This window comes from Camelus bactrianus, chromosome 3, assembly GCF_048773025.1.
Source record: "Camelus bactrianus isolate YW-2024 breed Bactrian camel chromosome 3, ASM4877302v1, whole genome shotgun sequence".
Taxonomy (NCBI): Eukaryota; Metazoa; Chordata; class Mammalia; order Artiodactyla; family Camelidae; genus Camelus; species Camelus bactrianus.
Genome location: NC_133541.1, coordinates 66,626,830 through 66,644,784, shown reverse-complemented (window position 1 = coordinate 66,644,784; position 17,955 = coordinate 66,626,830). Strand labels below are relative to the sequence as shown.

At 44.6% G+C, this 17,955-nt stretch overlaps 1 protein-coding gene across 2 annotated transcripts; it reads left to right on the top strand.

The window, feature by feature from the left end:
- The first annotated feature begins 1,013 nt into the window (after positions 1–1,013).
- On the top strand, positions 1,014–10,377 carry GLRX (glutaredoxin). Of its 2 annotated transcripts, none has more exons than XM_010949550.3 (3): positions 1,014–1,335; positions 7,415–7,530; positions 9,111–10,377. In XM_010949550.3, the coding sequence occupies exons 1-2, from the start codon at positions 1,129–1,131 to the stop codon at positions 7,526–7,528; spliced, it is 321 nt and encodes a 106-aa protein (XP_010947852.1). In that variant the 5' UTR covers positions 1,014–1,128; the 3' UTR covers positions 7,529–7,530; positions 9,111–10,377. The 2 variants fall into 2 exon arrangements, with proteins under 2 accessions (XP_010947852.1, XP_010947851.1); XM_010949549.3 differs by having other exon boundaries at positions 1,023–1,335; positions 9,114–10,377.
- The last annotated feature ends 7,578 nt before the right edge of the window (positions 10,378–17,955 follow it).

Here is a 17,955-nt window from a genome sequence, read left to right as displayed (position 1 = left end):
CCCGGGCCCCCCACTCTGGAGATACTCTAGTCTCAGAGTAAAACTTCTGGGGAAAAGGATAGTTCACCTTTAAAGGAGGTAGTTTTCCTGGTTTTGCTTGTTTAACTTACTGCACTCAGAGACGGTCAGAACTGGCCCTGGAACACAAGACCCTGCTCTCCCGCTTTAGGAAGTGTGGTCACTACAGGAAAGAACATTGCATCTACAGTGTCTTTTATCACTCAAGGTGAATGGGGTCACTTATTACACCACTTTGACTCACAAACAGTCACACAGAGAAAAAGACCCTCATTAAATCTGCAGTTTGAAATTAGGGTTTGTATTGGAATTTGCTTCCGTGCTCAACTGCTGTTCAAGGACCCCAAACTCAAATGTTTGTGGATGAAGAGCAGGTGTCTGGAAGGTGTGAGCCGGCTCGGGGGTCTGTAGCAAACCCCGACTCTGTCTGCCTTCTCCACAGGACAACAACCACTCAGCCCCAGCTGCTGCCACAAATGAAGGTGACCTGACTTCTCAGGGTGAGGTTGCCAGTCCAGGTTCTTTTGTGAAATCTCCAGATGCTCACATGTTGGTAACTAATCCCATTAAACAGTCACAACAACAAACAATGCCAGCCAAGCGAGACGGGACAGAGTCACAATTTCAATTTTGCTTCATCTAAAGAGATTTCAGTGCCTTCTGTTTCTTGAATGGTTCATGTGTTTTTTTTTTAAAAAAACAAAAAAACAAAACTGTGTCTCTGAGACGGCAAAGATTTCAAGAAAGATTTGACTCTCGTAGGTCACTGCCTGCTTGGCCCCTCCCTGGGGGAGGCTTCCCCAGAAAGTGATGTGACTCTGCTTTCTTCCCAAGGACAGGCGCTCCTGCAAGCACTGAGGACAAGGATACCCGGGGCATAGCTACTGATGATGACACACAAATAGGCGTTCCTACGAAGCTCTAGCTGGTGAATCACTCCAGACTGGAATGACTTCAGGGCTGGCCCTTTAAAACTCATGCATGCTGCCAGGCAAACTCCTCCTCCAGGGAGGTTCCTTTAAATGAGAGCCAGCCGGCTGGGCCTCCGTTTTACACCCGATCAATACCTGCAATTGAGGTTTCCTCCCCGGGAGGCAGCAGCCTGTCAGCATGGCTCAAGCGTTTGTGAACAGCAAGATCCAGCCTGGGAAGGTGGTCGTGTTCATCAAGCCCACCTGCCCCTACTGCAGAAGGACCCAGGAGCTCCTCAGCCAATTGCCTTTCAAACAAGGGCTTTTGGAATTTGTCGATATCACAGCCACCGGTGACACCAACGAGATTCAAGACTATTTGCAACAGCTTACAGGAGCCAGAACGGTGAGTGTGGGGTTTCGTTCTCAAAGGTTTCAGAAAAGGGTCCCAGATTCCTCTTGTTGGGGCTGTGAACTGGGTACGCCTGTGCCTTTCTCTAGGACACCGCTAGGGCTCCGTCACTCAAGACGACGGGAGGGCTGCTCGGGGTGGGGGAGGGCGCCGGAGAGAAGACACTGCTTCCTTGAATGGGCGGCTGGACTGCTGCCAACGTGGCTCTCAGATCAGAGCAGGGAGCACAGCTGATTGTGCTGGGCGTCAGGGTCAGGGGCCCAGCAGCTGTCCGGGAGTCACCGAGCAGCTATCTGGAGTCTTTGTTTTAAGCACTGCTGAGAAATGACAGTTTGAGTTTGCAGGGCTGGGGTGGAAGGAGGGGTGGAGGGGCCACGTGTGATCGGTACATTTCTGTTGTTGAACAAGAATCGCCTGCACTCTTTCCTCTGTGTTCACGTGGCCAAGTGGGATTTGCTGTCCTTCAATCTCTTCTCTAGGCTCTTTAATCTTAACCTAATCAGCTCATTCTCCCATATCGTATCTAACTCCTCCCACTGGAAAATAACAGCTCATTATTGCTCCTTGTTCTAAATGAACAAGGTACTTCCAGGCCTGTCCTATAGGGAGTACAGAGGCCAGAGTTCCGGCCGGCTCTCACAATGGCTTGCTGGTGACTTCCTGGCAAGTCACCACCTCTGTGACTTTCAGGGACCTCCTGGCTGCAAGACCAGACTGGAATAGGCAACCTCTGTGTCCCTTTTGCTCTGAATAGACAGTGGGACCCTAAGAATGGCTCTCCTCTATCTGAAAATGCTTCCTCTTCCTCAGCACCTGCGGCTCCTGGTGGGATGGCCAGCCAACCAGATCACCAGTATCAGTTCAGGTGCTGGGGATGGTGAGTGATGTCCCACCAGCTCACCCAAGCACCTTTCAGGATGCACATCCTAAGGACACAGTGCTCACAGAAGCACATATTCTAGTTCAAGTTTAGTTTGACTTACAGGGTTTTCTCTGGGTTCTAGGTGTCAAGCATAGGAGGTTGTTTGTCCCTAAATCTGAAGTCAGAAATCGGCATTCTGGTGCAGAGGGAGGAGAAACATGCTACCCTGTTGCTTCCAGGGCCCCAGCTATGAGCTGAGGCCCCTCATCTCTGGAAAGTCTGGGAGTGGATGACAGTGGTGAGAGAGCCTCTTGCTTGGCTGGACCACCAGCTGCACAGGCTGCTCAGGTCCTGACAGAAGGGCTGTGCCAGTACTTCCACAGTCCCCACAGTGATCGATCCCTCTCAGCCAGTGCTTCCCAAATGTTGCACATTAGAATCACCTGAGCAACTTTAAAAGCTATCCCAATGCCCAAGTCACACCCCAAGCCAATTAAATCACAATATGGGAGGTGGCAGCTGGGCATCAGCAGTTCTAAAGATCCCTAGGTCATGGATACAACCATTGAGTCTTGAGTAAGTTCTGGAGATGTAGTGTCCAGCATGGTGACTACAGTCAGTAATACTGTACCGTAGGCTTGAAATTTGCTGCGAGATTAGCTCTTAAGTGTTCTCACATTGTGTGTTATTAACTTGAATGCAGTAATCATTTCATAATACATATATATATATCAAACTGTGACATTGTACACCTTACATATCCACAGATTTGTAAGTTATACCTCAATAAATCTGGAAGTGAAAATAGAGTTTATTCCCCATCAAAAAAAAAAAAGATCCACAGGTAATTCCAATTTACAAGTTTTGGGAGCTACCTGTTTCAGCTTGGAAGCATCCATTCTCCAGCCAGAAAAGCAAACCTCTTCATGCATTCATTCAAGTGTTTGCTTTTTGTTTTCATTTCTTTGTAAAGCAACACTTTTTCTTCTAGTGATCTTTTAAGTTTGGTTCTGAATTTTTAAAAATATTTTTAACAGGTTCTTGAGTCCTGAATGCACCCCTCCAAGGGGAGGAACAACTCCTTCAAAGCTGTATATTCCGTGATCCCTACCAGTGAAGGGTTTCTATTTGAAGAGACTGAAAGCTTGAGAGCTGTTGCTGTCTTGCTTATCTCGTGATGCCCTGTGGTGCTGTGCACGAAGCAGGAGCCCAGTGGGACTTGACTGAGTGCAGAAAGATAGGCCTTCATTCAGGCCATGTACTTGGAGAAACTTGCTTAGGTGTTGCTACAGCCACAGCTCCTAGATCAGCGCCTTCACTTATTCCTTCCCTAATGCTCTTTATGTAAATCCAAGTTCCTGACCTCTCTTATTTCCCTTCTCTCTGAAGAACATTTCTGAATACTCCTAACAAGGCAGATCTTTGGGCAACAAATTCCCTTAATTTTTGTTTGTGTAACAAAGTCTTTATTTCTCCTTCAATTTTGAAGGGTAATTTTGCTGGATACAACAAATATTTTTAAGCACCTACTATACTAGGCACTTTTCTGAACACTGGAAATACTGCCATGAACAGGACAAACAGAAATGCCTGCCTTTGTGGAACTTACATTCTAGTAAATCTAATAAATAGTATGTTGGAAGGTGGTAAGTGATATGTGCTATGAAGAAAAACCAAGTGGGAAAGGGAAATAGGCTGTAGGCAACAAGGTTCAGTGTTAACTGGAGCCATCAGGGCCTCACTGACTTAAGTAGATCTCTAAAGGAAGTGAGGGAGCAAGGCATGCAGAAATTTAGGGGTAGGGCACTCCAGGCATAGGAACAGCAAGTGCAAAGGTCCTGTGGCAGAAGCATGCCTGGTCAGGAGGCCTATGTGGGTGGAGCATTATGAGTTAGTAGATGAGATCCGAGAGATCGTGGGTTATAAGTTGGCAAGGTCTTCCAAAGTATCTTAAGGACTGTGCTTGTGCTGGGAGATAAGATGCCAAAAAAAAGGGTTCTGAGCAGAGTAACTCTATCTGACTTAGTTTTGGAGACCGTGGGGAAAGGAGACTGTAGGAAGGCCAGGGTGAGGGTTCAAGACGCAATCAGGCAATCTCCAGGGCAGAGTTTTGTGCACAGTCTGGCACAGAAGCTGGGAGACATCTGGAGCCTAGAGCAGTAATTCTGATGAGAAATGATGGTGGCTTGCACCAGGGAATAGCCGAGGGGATGCTGAAGAGTGTTGGGCAGCAGCTGGTAGCAGCTGCTGAATAACCCTAGAGCACAGAAGATGCCCCCAGCTGGGGCTGGAGGAAACCCCCAGGGGAGTCAGGGCCCCAGTGTTCCCATGCTTGCTTTGCTGGTGGTGGTTCTCTGCTTCTGGACAGTAATGGACTCCGGTTCCTCCAAAGAGGGAGACGGCTGCCAGGAGGCGAGGGCACAGAGGACACGTCTCCTCTTCCTTCCTCAGCTGTGTCAGCCACTTCCTGTTTTGTCACCACAGCCCCCACACTGTCCTGTTTAGCCTGCTGTTCATGCCCTCTGGGGGAGCCGGGAATCAGTGTGGTCTGAGGAGGTTTTGCTGTTGTCTAGCCTAGAGGGTGGGTGTAAGGGCAGCGGGGCCTTTCAGCTCTCAGGCAAGCCAGCTTCTGTGCCAGACGGTGTGCACAAAACTCTGCCCGGAGACTGCCTCATTGTGTTTCAGGGCCTGTCTTGTGCGGCTGGAGACTGCTACGGAGCTGTGGGTTTCCAAAGCCTTGTTATCCTGGGAGGAATGAACTGCCATAGTGCCAAGCAGCAGTTTGCAGAAGTGATCCCTGGAGCAACCGAGTCAGTATCACCTGGGAACTTGTCAGAAATGCAAATTCATAGGCTGCAATCCAGGTCTCCTAAATCAGAAACTTGGGCGTGGCAGGAGCAGAAATCTATGCTTTAACAAGCCCTCCGCGGTGCTGATGCACATTCCAGAGTGAGAGCTGCTGTCTAAGGAGGGGACTCCTTATTCCTCAGGGCCTTCTCTCCACCTGACTTAACTCAAACCCCCATGGCCAGCACCCCGTCAGAAGTGCAGATGTGGCAAGTGGTAGGAGGGGTGACAGCTGCTCAATTCTTTTTGAAAATATAGAAGTGCAAGAATGAACATACCTCTTCCTTATTTCAAGCTCAGATGATTTTTATTCCTTTAGGCAATGCCTTCGACAGAAAGGGCCCTGCAGTGTAATGACAGTTGAATTACAGGAGGATTCTGTTCTATTTACTGTTACTGGTGACCACAGCCAAGTGCTTCTGGGGACACCAGAAGCCAGGAGTCCCCCAGCACTTTGGGGAAGTGCTTTATTGGCTCTACCAGGATCCAGGGGAAAGCTTGGGTTTCTGACCTCATCTTTCTGGGCTATTCTTTCAGCTGATAAAAGAGTGTTGCCTTTAGGGTGCTTCCATTTGCAAAGCCCCCACCCAGGCGTGCAGTGCGGTGGGGAGCAGGGGAGACGGGCAGCATCTTCGGAGACTGAGGAGGACACGACCAGGCTTTCTTGCTGGAATGCAGTCCTGTGTGTTCTGCCCCACTCTCAGGACACAGGAAATAGCCGTAGAAACATGATGCAGGATTCTTTTTATTTTTGTCCTTAATTGTGAAAGCCTACTTCCACCCAGTCCCCCTTCTTAATAAAAATACAGTAAGGACTTATCTGAAATAATTCAGCCCTTTTCCTCAGTTCTCACTTTTTAAAAAATTCATCTGAACACGCACACCAGTGTTCATAGCAGCGTTATTTATAATTGTCAAGATACGGAAGCAATCTAAATGTCTTAACAGATGAATGGCTAAAGATGTACATATATACAATGGAACACTACTTGGCCATAAAAAAGAATGAAATGTTGCCATTTGCAACAATATGGATGGACTCAGGGTATTATGCTCAGTGAAATAAGTGAGACAAAGAAAGACAAATGCTGCTTATCACTTAGATGTGGAATCTAAAAAATAAAACTAGTGAATATAATACAAAAGAAACAGACTCACAGATACAGAGAACAAACTAGTGGTTACCACAGGGAGAAGGAAGTGGGGGAGGCAGGGGTCAGGGATTAAGAGATACAAACTACTACGAATAAAATAAGCTACAAAGGTATCTTGGACGACACAGAGAATATAGTCAGTAACTGTATAATAACTATAAATGGAATATAACCTTTAAAAATTGTGAATCACTGTGTTATACACCTGAAACTTGTATATCAACTATACCACAATTAAAACAATTCATCTGAATTACTATGCATTCTGGGGAAAATCAAAAGCTCTAAAAATGACTTACTGCCATCTTTCACCTCTCCTGCCCCTTCTGGTACGTTCCTAGTGTTCCTGCTTGCTCCTGACCACTCGGGGGACCTGTACTGTGCTTGTTTCTTCACTGTAGTCAGCTTTTCTGTAGCACCCTTGGCCTGGAATTTGTCTGAGCCACAGTGATAGGACTCTCCCCATCCAGGATGCCAAGGGCCCTCTGGAATCCTGGCATGTGCCCTACCTAGAAGCAGGGAGCAAGCCCCAGTGTGACTCGAGATAAACACACTCAGCAGGTAGAGTGACTGTGTCCACCTGGGTGACCCACCCATTCCAGGTGTGAAACCAAAGCAGACATGTGTCCTTGCTCCCAGAGCTGCAGCATTTACGTATCTTAGGATGGGCGAGATATTTAAGGAGGAGATTCAGATACCACCACCCCTTCCCCAGCTGAGGACAGAGCTCACAAAAGAGAGAGAGGACTCTAATAAACCATGAGTCTAAAAATCAGGGACAGAGAACTGCTGCAGATAACTTCCCAGCTGTATTTAGAAACAAACTCCTTCCTGGTTACCATGGCTCAGTGTACAGGCTCAGGTGTGGTCCCAGCTGCAGAGAAACCAGAATTCAATCAGGGAGGTCCAGCTGCAGCCAACCAAAACTCTTTCCCTGGAATGAGCTTCTGGAGAGTAAACTTTCTAAATCTCTGACAAGTGAGACAATCTCATACACAGCACACTCAACTTGAAAAGCATCTTGGCTTAAAAACATTCTTGAATAATTTTATGCTGGTAATAAAGTTCTGACCTGAAAGACTGTACATGAAGAGTTTGTAAAGTGATTTGAAAGGTTTTGGATCACGGGAAATATTTAGAGGAAGGACAAAGTATCATTCTTATCTAATAATGAAGTTCCTTAAATGTCTTGGCTTGTTTGCTTTTTTAGGTACCTCGGGTCTTTATCGGTAAAGAGTGCATAGGTGGATGCAATGATCTAATGAATATGCATGAGAGAGGGGAACTGCTGATGCGTCTAAAGCACATTGGAGCTCTACAATAATTGTGAGTGACTGGTGTCGCAACGCTGGGCCAGGAACACCAGGAGATGGTGGAATTCTACTGCTGTGTTTTATTGTAATTTACAGAGGCACTCTGGCTAGGGCAAAAATGATCTGGGATGATCTGAGAAACTGATGTCATGTCTGAGTTTCCCATTTTAAAAATACTGATTGTGTCAATGGGAGGAAATCGTTTCACCTAACCTTCATTTAACAAATATTTATTTAGCCCTTACTATGTGCCAGACACTGTACTAGGCACTGGGAACACAGAAATGAACAGAAAGACAACATGGAATTTATATTCTAGAAAAGTAGACAGATCAAAAACAAGAAAGTAAGTAATTCCCGAAACAAATGAATGTGGTAGAACATGACAGGGGGTAGGGAAAAAACTTGGCTAAGATGGTCAGGGAAGGCCTTTCTCGGGGCTGGCTGGTTGAACAGAAAGAGACAGCCATGTAAAGATGAGGGAAAAGAGTTTTTCAGGCAGAAGAAATAGCAAGTACAAAGGCCCTGAGGAGACAAGTGTGGAATATTCAAGGAACAGAAAGCAAGCAAGAGCAGACTGAATGAAGGGCAGTAAGAAGGGAAAGTGGAAACAAGTGTTCCTGACGCTGGAACACACAGGCCATGGTAAGCAACTTGGATTCTCCTAAGTGCAATGTGAAGTCAAGTTAATTTTTGCTTTACCTGGGTTCATGCTGCAAATCAGTTCAATCTAATTGGCTTCCAAAACAAGAGAGCAAAGTTTTCTAAAATTGTAACCTAAAGGAGATCTTTGGATGAATGGAAAAACCACAGGGTGATGAACTCTTCAGAAAGGAACAAAGATATTTTGGGGGGTCTGATGGGCTCCCCTCCCCTCAGCTCTTGTTAGCTCAGCTAGTTTCGAACCAGACCATGCCACTGACTCATTTGTGGAAAGACTCAGTGTTTGTTTCTTTAGCCAAAGGAGAAATTTATGGTGCTTAAATTAAAATGTTCTTTGAGCAGTATTTATTGCCCATTAATTAATAACTACCCTTGAGCAATGAGTACATATAACTTGTGAAGATTACTCAGAACAGCAACAGAAGTGAAAAACAAGATCTGAAAAATGCAGCTGAATCCCTCGAAATAAAAGTCAGTATTATCAAACTTTCAACACAATTCTGCATCATCATTACACTAAGTGAACACAATGTTTGGGTTAGCTTTCTGGCCTCACCCCATGCACTAAAGCACTCAAAACCCAGTTAACTGTGGTACTAAATGTTTCCTACTCTGGAACACTTTTTAGCAATTTAGGCTTAGATTAATGGAAGAAAACTAATGACTTTCCTGGGAAGGTAGGAAATACCATTTCCCCAACTTCTTCTATGTTGGGGTGGGCATGAGAGTACCCCATATTCACTGGGTCTCTTTATTTGCATCGTCCTTCATAATTATATGCTCTCAGTATTTTACTGGCAACTGCATCTCCAGGCCATCTGTAACCGATTGTGTTTAAAAAGCAAGAGTAAGTGTTCAGGCGATGAAAGGGAAATAACGAGTATTGATTTTTCCAAGGAAATTCAATTCTATTTTTTTTTTTTTCCCTAGCAGAGCAGACCCCAGGCTGATATGCCCTTGAGAGCTGGACAGCATTGCAGATAATGACAGCACTTGGCTGGTGTACGGATCCGGGGCTACTTTTACCCAGCTACAGCAGCTATTTACTTAAAATTCTGAAACATGTTAACCAAAAAAAGGGAGTGGGGTTTGGTGGGGCAAAAACAGCCTATTCTTCTTTTGACTCGGTATTTAAAGCAGACCAGCTTGCCCCAAACCACAGGTCTGAGAAGTTTGATGGATGTCTTGCGATTCTTGTGCACTGGCCCTTTGGGTTCCAAAAGACTGTAAGCTTTGGTTTAGGATTTACTGGCTGACCCAAAAGATGCTCCTTCTCTTTGGTGCATGTTTCTTTCTAACTATTCTCCATGTGCTGGGACTCTACCTCTTCACCAGTGTTTCTCAACCAAGTTTATCCCAGACTCCGTACCTAGGATGAATCTATAGTTGGTTTTCTGTCCCTGCCTGAAAATGATTTTGTTGAGTTTGACTTTATAGAGTTTGTATTATGAAATCAATAGGTATTGTGAATGTGCTCTCTTGAACTTCGTGTGTCTCCCCAGTCACCATCTCCACCCACCCCATCTTACCCTGAGAGTCACTGCCGTGAACTAGTGTTTTTAACCTTGACCACTCAACAGATGTCATAGGAAATATTCAACACTTCATGAAGGGTCTGAGCACCCAATTTGAGAGACATCACATGAAAAGTGAAGCATGTTGGTCCTCACTTGGTGCTACAAGGATCAGAGGTACAAGTGGAGATGCTGTGATCAAGTGGCAACGCTCTGTTATGTAAGACGGTTGTCCAGGGCATCCCGAACAAGTGCGTATTAATTTGCTTACATTATGAACAAAAGTAAAACAAAATTTTAAACATTATCATGGAAAATTTATAGCCCCCATCCCAAAGACTGTGTATGTTAAAGTAGCTAAATTTGGGAAACACTGTTCTAAATGATTTTCTTTCTCTCCTTTCCCACCCCCACCCCATTCTACTAAAATTTAAAAATCTCTTATTATGAAGTCTGTCCTAGAATTGCAAGATTAATTTCCTTCTGTAGTCTCTACTGTGAATGGTTAATTTCTTTTCTAATAGAGGTACCCGTGGATCACACAGTCATTTTTGTCCAATTCTTTTCTATGTTCTCCAGACCTTAAGGGATGGTATTAATGCAAAATATACCAATTTAAAGCTTTTTTTCATGTCTGTCCCCTGCGATTATAAATAAAGGCACATGCTATTGTCTTTCATTGAGTACAAATGGTTGGTGTAATTTTTTAAATTTCATATTGAAATGACAAATAATTTGAATATTTCAACACTAGCCCATCGAATAACCTTTAGGATTCAGTAATAGTCTTTCATTTCACATTCCATTTTTCCATTTCACCTAATACTCTTGTACTTTTGGCTTCCTCTCCCTTTCTTTATGGACCCTAATGTCTCCCTTCAACTGTGGGTGATCAAGCAGGTTACACACTGCACAACACTGAATGCCACCCCTGGAGCCTGTGCAATGTGCAACCTGATGGCCCCTGATCCCCTCCAGACCACTTGCCTGCTCTTTTTCTCACATTTCTGTGTCCTTGCTTGTTGTATTTCTTGCTCCTGAGATCCCATTTCTTTGTTCCTCTTCCAAACTCTGCTCTCAACACCTGATTTACAGATGGTCTCCCCCTTGCCTACCCTCTCCTCTCACTGCCTTTTGATTAAAAACCATTTTTCCCTCTTCTGTAATCCTAATGTACGCTGCATATAGCTACACCACAACTCTCACCAGGTTGTGTTGTAGTTAATCATCTGTGCTGGTCTCTTGACAGATTCAGAAATACTTAAAGGCAAGAGCCTCGATTTAAAAATCTTTGTATGCCCAGTTTCTAGCACAGAGGATCTATTTTATCAAAGCAATACATGTGGTTTAAAATGTCAAACAACGCTAAAACTCTTTCCTACTTCACTCCTACCAAACTCCAGTCCTGGTCACACATGTATCAATTTCACAGGTGTTTAAACTTATTTAGAAATATTGTAAAATGTATTAAGATATATATGAGAGTGTGTAGAATGCATACTTCGATTTAACACCCAAGTATCTGCCTCCTAGGTAAAGAAATAAAGCATTTATATAACATCTTGCTTCTAAGATACCTTGGAGGTTCATGCGCCCCTTCCAAACATATCCCCTTCCTCCCTGTACAGAGGTAATCACCTGTTTGTTTTTGTTGTAATCATTTTGATGCTTTATAGTTTTACTCCCTACAATATCTCCAAGCAAGACATTTTAGTTTTGAAAAGCAATGGCAAACAACAATCTAGTTGTGTAACGAAAGGGCAAACATTATCAGATGGGCAATCTAGTTGTGTAATGAAAGGGCAAACATTATCACAATCAGATGAATGGCTCCAGGAGGCCAGCTGAGCAGAGGCTCTGAGTCACAGACTAGCTCCTGTTTCCTTGGTAGTTTACCAGAGAGGTGGTCCTGAGTGAGTCCTTGGAAACACTGGGAACCCCAGGATTGGGGAGGCTGTTGAATGAACAGGTACAGGGCATCCCCCCTAGAAACAGTGGTGGAAGTTGGCTGCTCCACACCTGCTGCTTCCATGGCCCACCTCCAGCTTTCAGGAGCAGGTGAAAGCACACCTCATCTGCGGGAGTGTGGCACCCTCAACCAGCCAAGGGTGCGGCATGGAGAACAGAAGTACCGTCAATACAAGGCAGGGTAAGTACAGAAAAGGGCCTGCTTCAGGCTCATTTAAGCATTCTGTCCCCAAGTTTAAAAAAAAAAAAAAAGGCACAAGATTGCTCTCAACATGTGAAATTTCACTGCTCCAGTCTGGACTCGTGGCCATCTGAGCTCAAGCCCAGCTCTCTTCCTGGGATCTCCCGTTACTATCACCCTAGGGATTTCGCTTCCCTCCATCCTGGGTTGGATCTCCTGTTTCCCATACCCCATATATATTTTTGTTACAGCTAAACTGCTGTCACAGAGACGTAATGCTATGACAGAAGCTTTTTTCTAACAGTTCTGGGGCAGGCAGGTGGCTCTGCTCTGTGACGTCACCATCAACCCAGAGGTTGTATGCACCACTAACGTTCACACCCCATGGGCCACACCTTAATCTTTGGCCCCACTAAGCTGCAGGTAAGGTTAGGCAATGGTGTCCCTGCTGGGAACCCCCTGCCCAGCTAAAACTCAGGGAAGTCTACACCAGAAGAAAGAAGGGGAGGAAACACCTTCTCAGGAAGTCTTCCCACATCATACTATTTAACATTTCACTTGGCAATCTTATCCCTAGTCCTTTATTTTTCTCTATAGCATTTATCACCTAATATGTTGTATAATTTGCTTATTTATTTTATTTACTGTCTGTCTTCACCACTAAAATGTAAGTCCCCTGAGACCAGGATTTGTGTCTATTTATTTACTGCTGTATCTGCAGCATCAAGAAGATTGTTTGAAAAAAAAAAAAAAAAGAGACTGCACATAGTAGGCACTTGATCAATGTTAGGTGTTTGAATGAATGAGTGAGTGAATGAGTGAATGAATGATTAGATGCAGATCACCCAACTGTTAGCTCCTGGATGTTTTTCTTTGGAGCTGTTTGGTTTCTCCAGTTTTACAGCTGGGAGTCAGGCCTTGCCGCCAGGTTCTGGCTGCGGAGTAGGGTAAAGGGATCTGGCAGCCCCCTGGTCAGTGTGCAGGCTCTCATGTCCTCTATCTTCTAGTGGCTTCTTGCTGAGTAATTCTGTGTGGTATGCATGGATAGAAAGCACTATCGTCCAAAGAACATCAAGAAGTTGGCACAAGGGGTTGGCAGAGGGAAGCAACAGAAATAACTAGGCAAATAAATTCACAGCCAGAGCTCTATTTTTTCTGTTCACTCTAAGAAGTAAGTGATTCAATCTCCTGCACGTGTCTCATTTCAATAACTGTCTTCAGTCTGCCCCTTCCAGCCTGGCCCCTGGAGTGGGACGCCTGACAGCCATTCTTCCCAATTCAAGGTTGTCAAAGATGGGTAAATCTGTCTGTGTGGTCTAGACCACACTGTTGATACACCCAGTGAGTATTATTAGGCCATTATCTTGACATGTGCTTATAAGAGGAAGCCATGCTAATTCACTGTGTCATAACAATTTTTAGTGGGTCCTGGGAAGTATTTCAAAGTATTGGGCTCCTGAGATATTTTAATTAAAATTTGCTTTGTTATATTGATAGTGATCTTGTCTTATTAAACACATTGGACATTTGAAGGGGCAGAATTTAATCTTACTAATTAGTAAAAGAGAATTCTGGCCTGGTCTCTTTAAGCGTAAGTGATATTTAAACACAGGTCTATATTTACACACAGATTTCTATTTCCTGTCCCAGGTGACTTTTCTAGCGAGCTGTGCAGAGCTAAAGAGAGGAGGAGAGATGAAGAGGTATAGGAGAGCCAATGACAGCGCCAAACTTTGCATAACCTCTCTGGGATTACACCTAGTGCTCCTGGGGTTTTATTCCTAGTGGCTCTTCCTGGTCGTTGGGGTCCTCCCTCCCACCTAGCAGACCTGGAGCCTCTCTGGATGCTTGTAGGAGAAGGCGGAGCAACTGCCCCTCACTCTTCTCTTGTGTGCCTTGTGAAACTTGGAATAGTTCATACATAAAATTGCAGGTGGTTTTTAAGGTGGGGAGGTGGGGGTTTGGCACTGCCTTTCCTTATTATTCTGCCAAGTCATCCTGAGGACTGAGGACAGATGCTCTTTAATATAATTTGCCCTGGCTCTAACTCTGGTGAGATTACAGGGACCAGAGGGCCCACTCTAGGAGTGGAGGACAGACAACTCCTGGGAAACCCAAATCAGAGAATTCAGCTAGAACCTGTCCCCCAACACCGAGCTGTTTCCCAATATCTAGCGAGCTGTTTCCCAATATCTAGAACACACTCCCGCACGTGTGGCAAGAGTGGGTGTGTAAGGCTGCCTCTGAGTGCCCTTAGTCAGCCCACTGATCAGAAGCCTGGAGACTGGAGAGGGCCAGAGAGGGCAGGGGAAGACAAGGACAAGTCTCAGGCTGACTTCATAAAGGGAAGAATGTGGGTGGCCCTAGACACACCACAGGCTGACCAAAGGGGAGCCCTGGTTCTCCCCACCCAGGAAGCCTGAGGCAGGCTGTACCAGTGAGGGTACAGTGTGGCCTTAGAGCACTTCTGAAGCCAAGTTACCCCACCCTCTTGCATTCAGGTGCAGCCCAAGGGTTGATGAACTGTCCTTAACCCAACTGGAGAGATTCCCCTTGCCCAAATGGATGGATCAATAGATGCAAAGTGCTCCCTTAAATGCCCCCGAGCTGGCAGGAGAAGGAAATCCCCCCTGTGTCAGCATCTGAGGAGTGAGAGAGACATGTTTCCACTAACAGGATGGTCTTCAGTATGAGGACCCTTTCTCCACTGATTATTCTTTGACTAGAGGAGAGTGGGTCCTGTGACCTGCAGAATGCTGGGGTGTCTGAGGGTTAGTGAGAGGGTCAGGGAATGTACATGGACATTCTGATTTTCCACAGGTGTATATAACGAGATGCCACTCCATGTACCTTTCACTTCATCCATGTTTTCTAATATTTGCATAAAGGTGAACAACAGGTTTTCCCAGTTAAAAGTTTTCTTGGTTTGTTTTCTTACATGGCAGTAGCAGCAGGGAATAAAACATTAATTCATTTAAAGGATCACTGCATGTACATGTAATTATGTAGTCAAAACATTTACTTTTTTAAAAAAATCCCAACATTCATAATAACTTTTGATTATTATTGCTGTGTGAGTCAATGGCTAAAGCACAGTGACTACACGTGGAGAGGCTGTGCTCTGCCCCATCTTCTAGTATGGAAAACAGAAAAAGAAGGGGAGTCCGCGAATTTGGAAATACGGCAGACACTGCCCTGTACCAAAGAGAGGGCTAACACTGGTGGTTCTCAGTCTTCCTACCGATACAGATCAGAATCTAAAAAACAGCTGTAGTGTAAAGGCAGTATCAAAGAATGGTTAACTCATACCAAAGTCAAGGTCTGAGGTATGCCCGATGTTTCCTAGGCATTTTAAAGAGGCTATGTAACACCTGCATGGGCTGAAACAGGTGAATGTGAGAGTCTGCCAGGTACGGTGATGGAAGCTGAGAGAGACCCAGCTGCACTCACTGGGTGCCAAGCACTAAGTTTGGAACATGTTCTCACTCACGTGATCCTGACAGCAGCCCTACAAGCCAACTACTGTCATCATCATTTCCATTCTAAGAAGGGAAAACTAAGGCACAGAGAGGTAGGTTAAGCTGCTCCGGGTCTCTCAGCAGAGCCAGGATTTGAGCACAGCAGGCTTCCAGGAGCACATTCTCAGCAGCACTCTGCCTTTAACGAGGCCTTTCCTTGTAAAGGCGACCTACCTGCGTTTCCTGGTTTACCTGATTGACTGAAGAAGGGCCTCCCTGGGCCTCTGGGCTCAGAGCCACAACTTCAAGAGATGGTTTGATAGCTTCCCCAGCACAGACTGTCCTTTAGCTCAGTGTTTCTCAGGGTAGGATCTTCAGAACACTGGGTCTGCCGCACGTTAAATTTTACACGAAGAAAGGGGCTCCGTGGTCAAATGTGTTTGGGAAATGCTGGGCCACACAATATGCTGGCCTGCAGGGCTTGCGCTCATGTGGAGAACCCAAGCTTTTTATCTGATAAACTTTAAAAACTCACGCTACTGAGGACTTCCAGTCTCCAATGCGACACCTGGGAAGCCTGGAAAGTTGCCACTCCATCCTAACAGAAAGGAAGCTGAACAAACAGAAAACTCAGGAACTCTTCTTAGATCCGTAAGAGAAGTGAGGTCATAGGGCAAACTACTGCCCTCCAAACTGAAGACAATGCCAGGCAAATACGGAGAATCTCAACTCACCAGAGCAGAGAGCTCCGTGAGAACTAGCGCTGGGGGAGGGAAACAGCTGTAGTCATCAACTAACAGCTGGAGGCTCCGAGTGCACAACTCTCAGAGCTGAATACCAGGGCCACCTGGTCGTCTGGGCCCACACTACCATGAGTTAGAACCTGGAGTTCTAATGAGGGTCTCGCAGTGAATATGGAGGAAAAATTCTCGTGCTTTCAGCAGGGAAGGGGAAAGGGAACCATTTTCAAATAGGCCAGAGCATTCTGTTCTCCTTAACAAAGTCTGTTCTCAAGAGGTAACCACTGTTTAACCAGAGCCTAACATGCTGGGGTTTTATCAGAGCCAACTGACCTGGGGGAAAGAAAAAACTCAGCTCCAGTCCCCTCTGGCCTTCCCAGGAGAAAAGGGAAATTCACAGCTCCATTCTAGCCATCCTATTCTCAGGCAGGGCCCCCCACCCCTGGGTGTGGGGACTAAGGTGGACTCAGTGAGGCTCAGTCCAGAAGCAAAGGCTCACTAAGAACTGAGGCCTAATCAAAGGACTGGGATAGGCTTCCCTCCCTCCACAAGTCTTCTCATCACAGTACTAATAGCCTATTTACAGCAGTCACCCAGTGCATTGTGTAGGACTATCAGGGGAAAATTACAAGGTACATTAAAAGGCAAAAAACACAGCTGGAGAGATAGAGAAGCATTAGGCAGGGATGTTGGAATTATGAGACTGGGGATGTAAAACAGCTAAGATGAACACACTAAAGGCTCTAATGGATAAAGTAAACAGCATGAATGAACAAATGGGCAATGTTAGCAGAGAGATGGAAATTCTAAGAAAGAAATGCTAGAGACTGAAAGCAGTGAACCCAACTAGATGTTGTGTACAAGAACCCCATTTAAAGACACATATAGATTAAAAGAAAATGAATGGATAAAAATATACATGTCAACACTAATCAAAAGAAAGCAGAGCAGATTTCAAAGCCAAAAAAGTTACCTACTAATTTTAAGCAGGGCAGACGTCAAAGCAAAGAACGTTATCAAGGATAAAGAAAGGAATTACATAAAGATAAAGGGATAAACTCTCTAAGAAGTCATAATCCTTAACTTGCTGTGCCCAACAACAGAGCATCGAAATACATGATGCAAAAATGGACAGAACTACAAAGAACAGCAGATGAATTCACTATTGAAGTTGAAGACTTCAACACTCTTCTATCAGAAATGGGTAAATTCAGCAGGCAGAAAATGAGTAAGGTTGTAGTCAAACACACCATCACCACCAATCAGCTGGAATAATCAGCATCTTATAGACCATATCCAACAGCAGAATACACATTCTTCTCAAGTTCACATGGAACATTCACTGAGATAGACAATACTCTGGGACATAAAAACACAGTGACAAATTTAAAAGAACAGAAATCATACAATGTCTGCTCTTGACCTCAATGGATTAAACTAGAAATCAACACAGAAAGATATCTGGAAAATCCTAAAATACATGGGGATTAAACAACACTTCTAAACAAAACATGTGTCCAAGAAGAAATCTCAAGAGAAATTTAAAACACTTTTTACCTAAATGAAAATGAAAAGACAGCTTATCAAAATTTGTGGGATACAACAAAAGCAGTCTTTACAGGGAAATTTATACCATTAAACGTATGTATTAAAAAAAGAAGGATCCAAAATCAGTCACATAAGTTTCTACCTTAGAAAACTAAAAGCCTCAATTAAGCATAAGAAAAAAAAATAATAATTAGAGCAAAAATCAATGAAATTGAAAACAAAATCAATAAAGAAAAATCAACCAAACAAAAAACTGATTCTTTGAAAAGATCAGTAGCATCAATAGGCCTCTAGTCAGGCTACCTAGAAAAAAAAAAAAAAAGAGAGAGAGAGAAAGAAAGAGAGGACACAAATTACAAATATTAG

Excerpts from the sequence above, each read along its gene's own strand:
- GLRX (XM_010949550.3), top strand. The coding sequence starts at position 1,129 with ATGGCTCAAGCGTTTGTGAACAGCAAGATCCAGCCTGGGAAGGTGGTC. Across the intron at positions 1,336-7,414 it reads AGCTTACAGGAGCCAGAACG|GTACCTCGGGTCTTTATCGG; the intron begins GTGAGTGTGGGG and ends TTGCTTTTTTAG.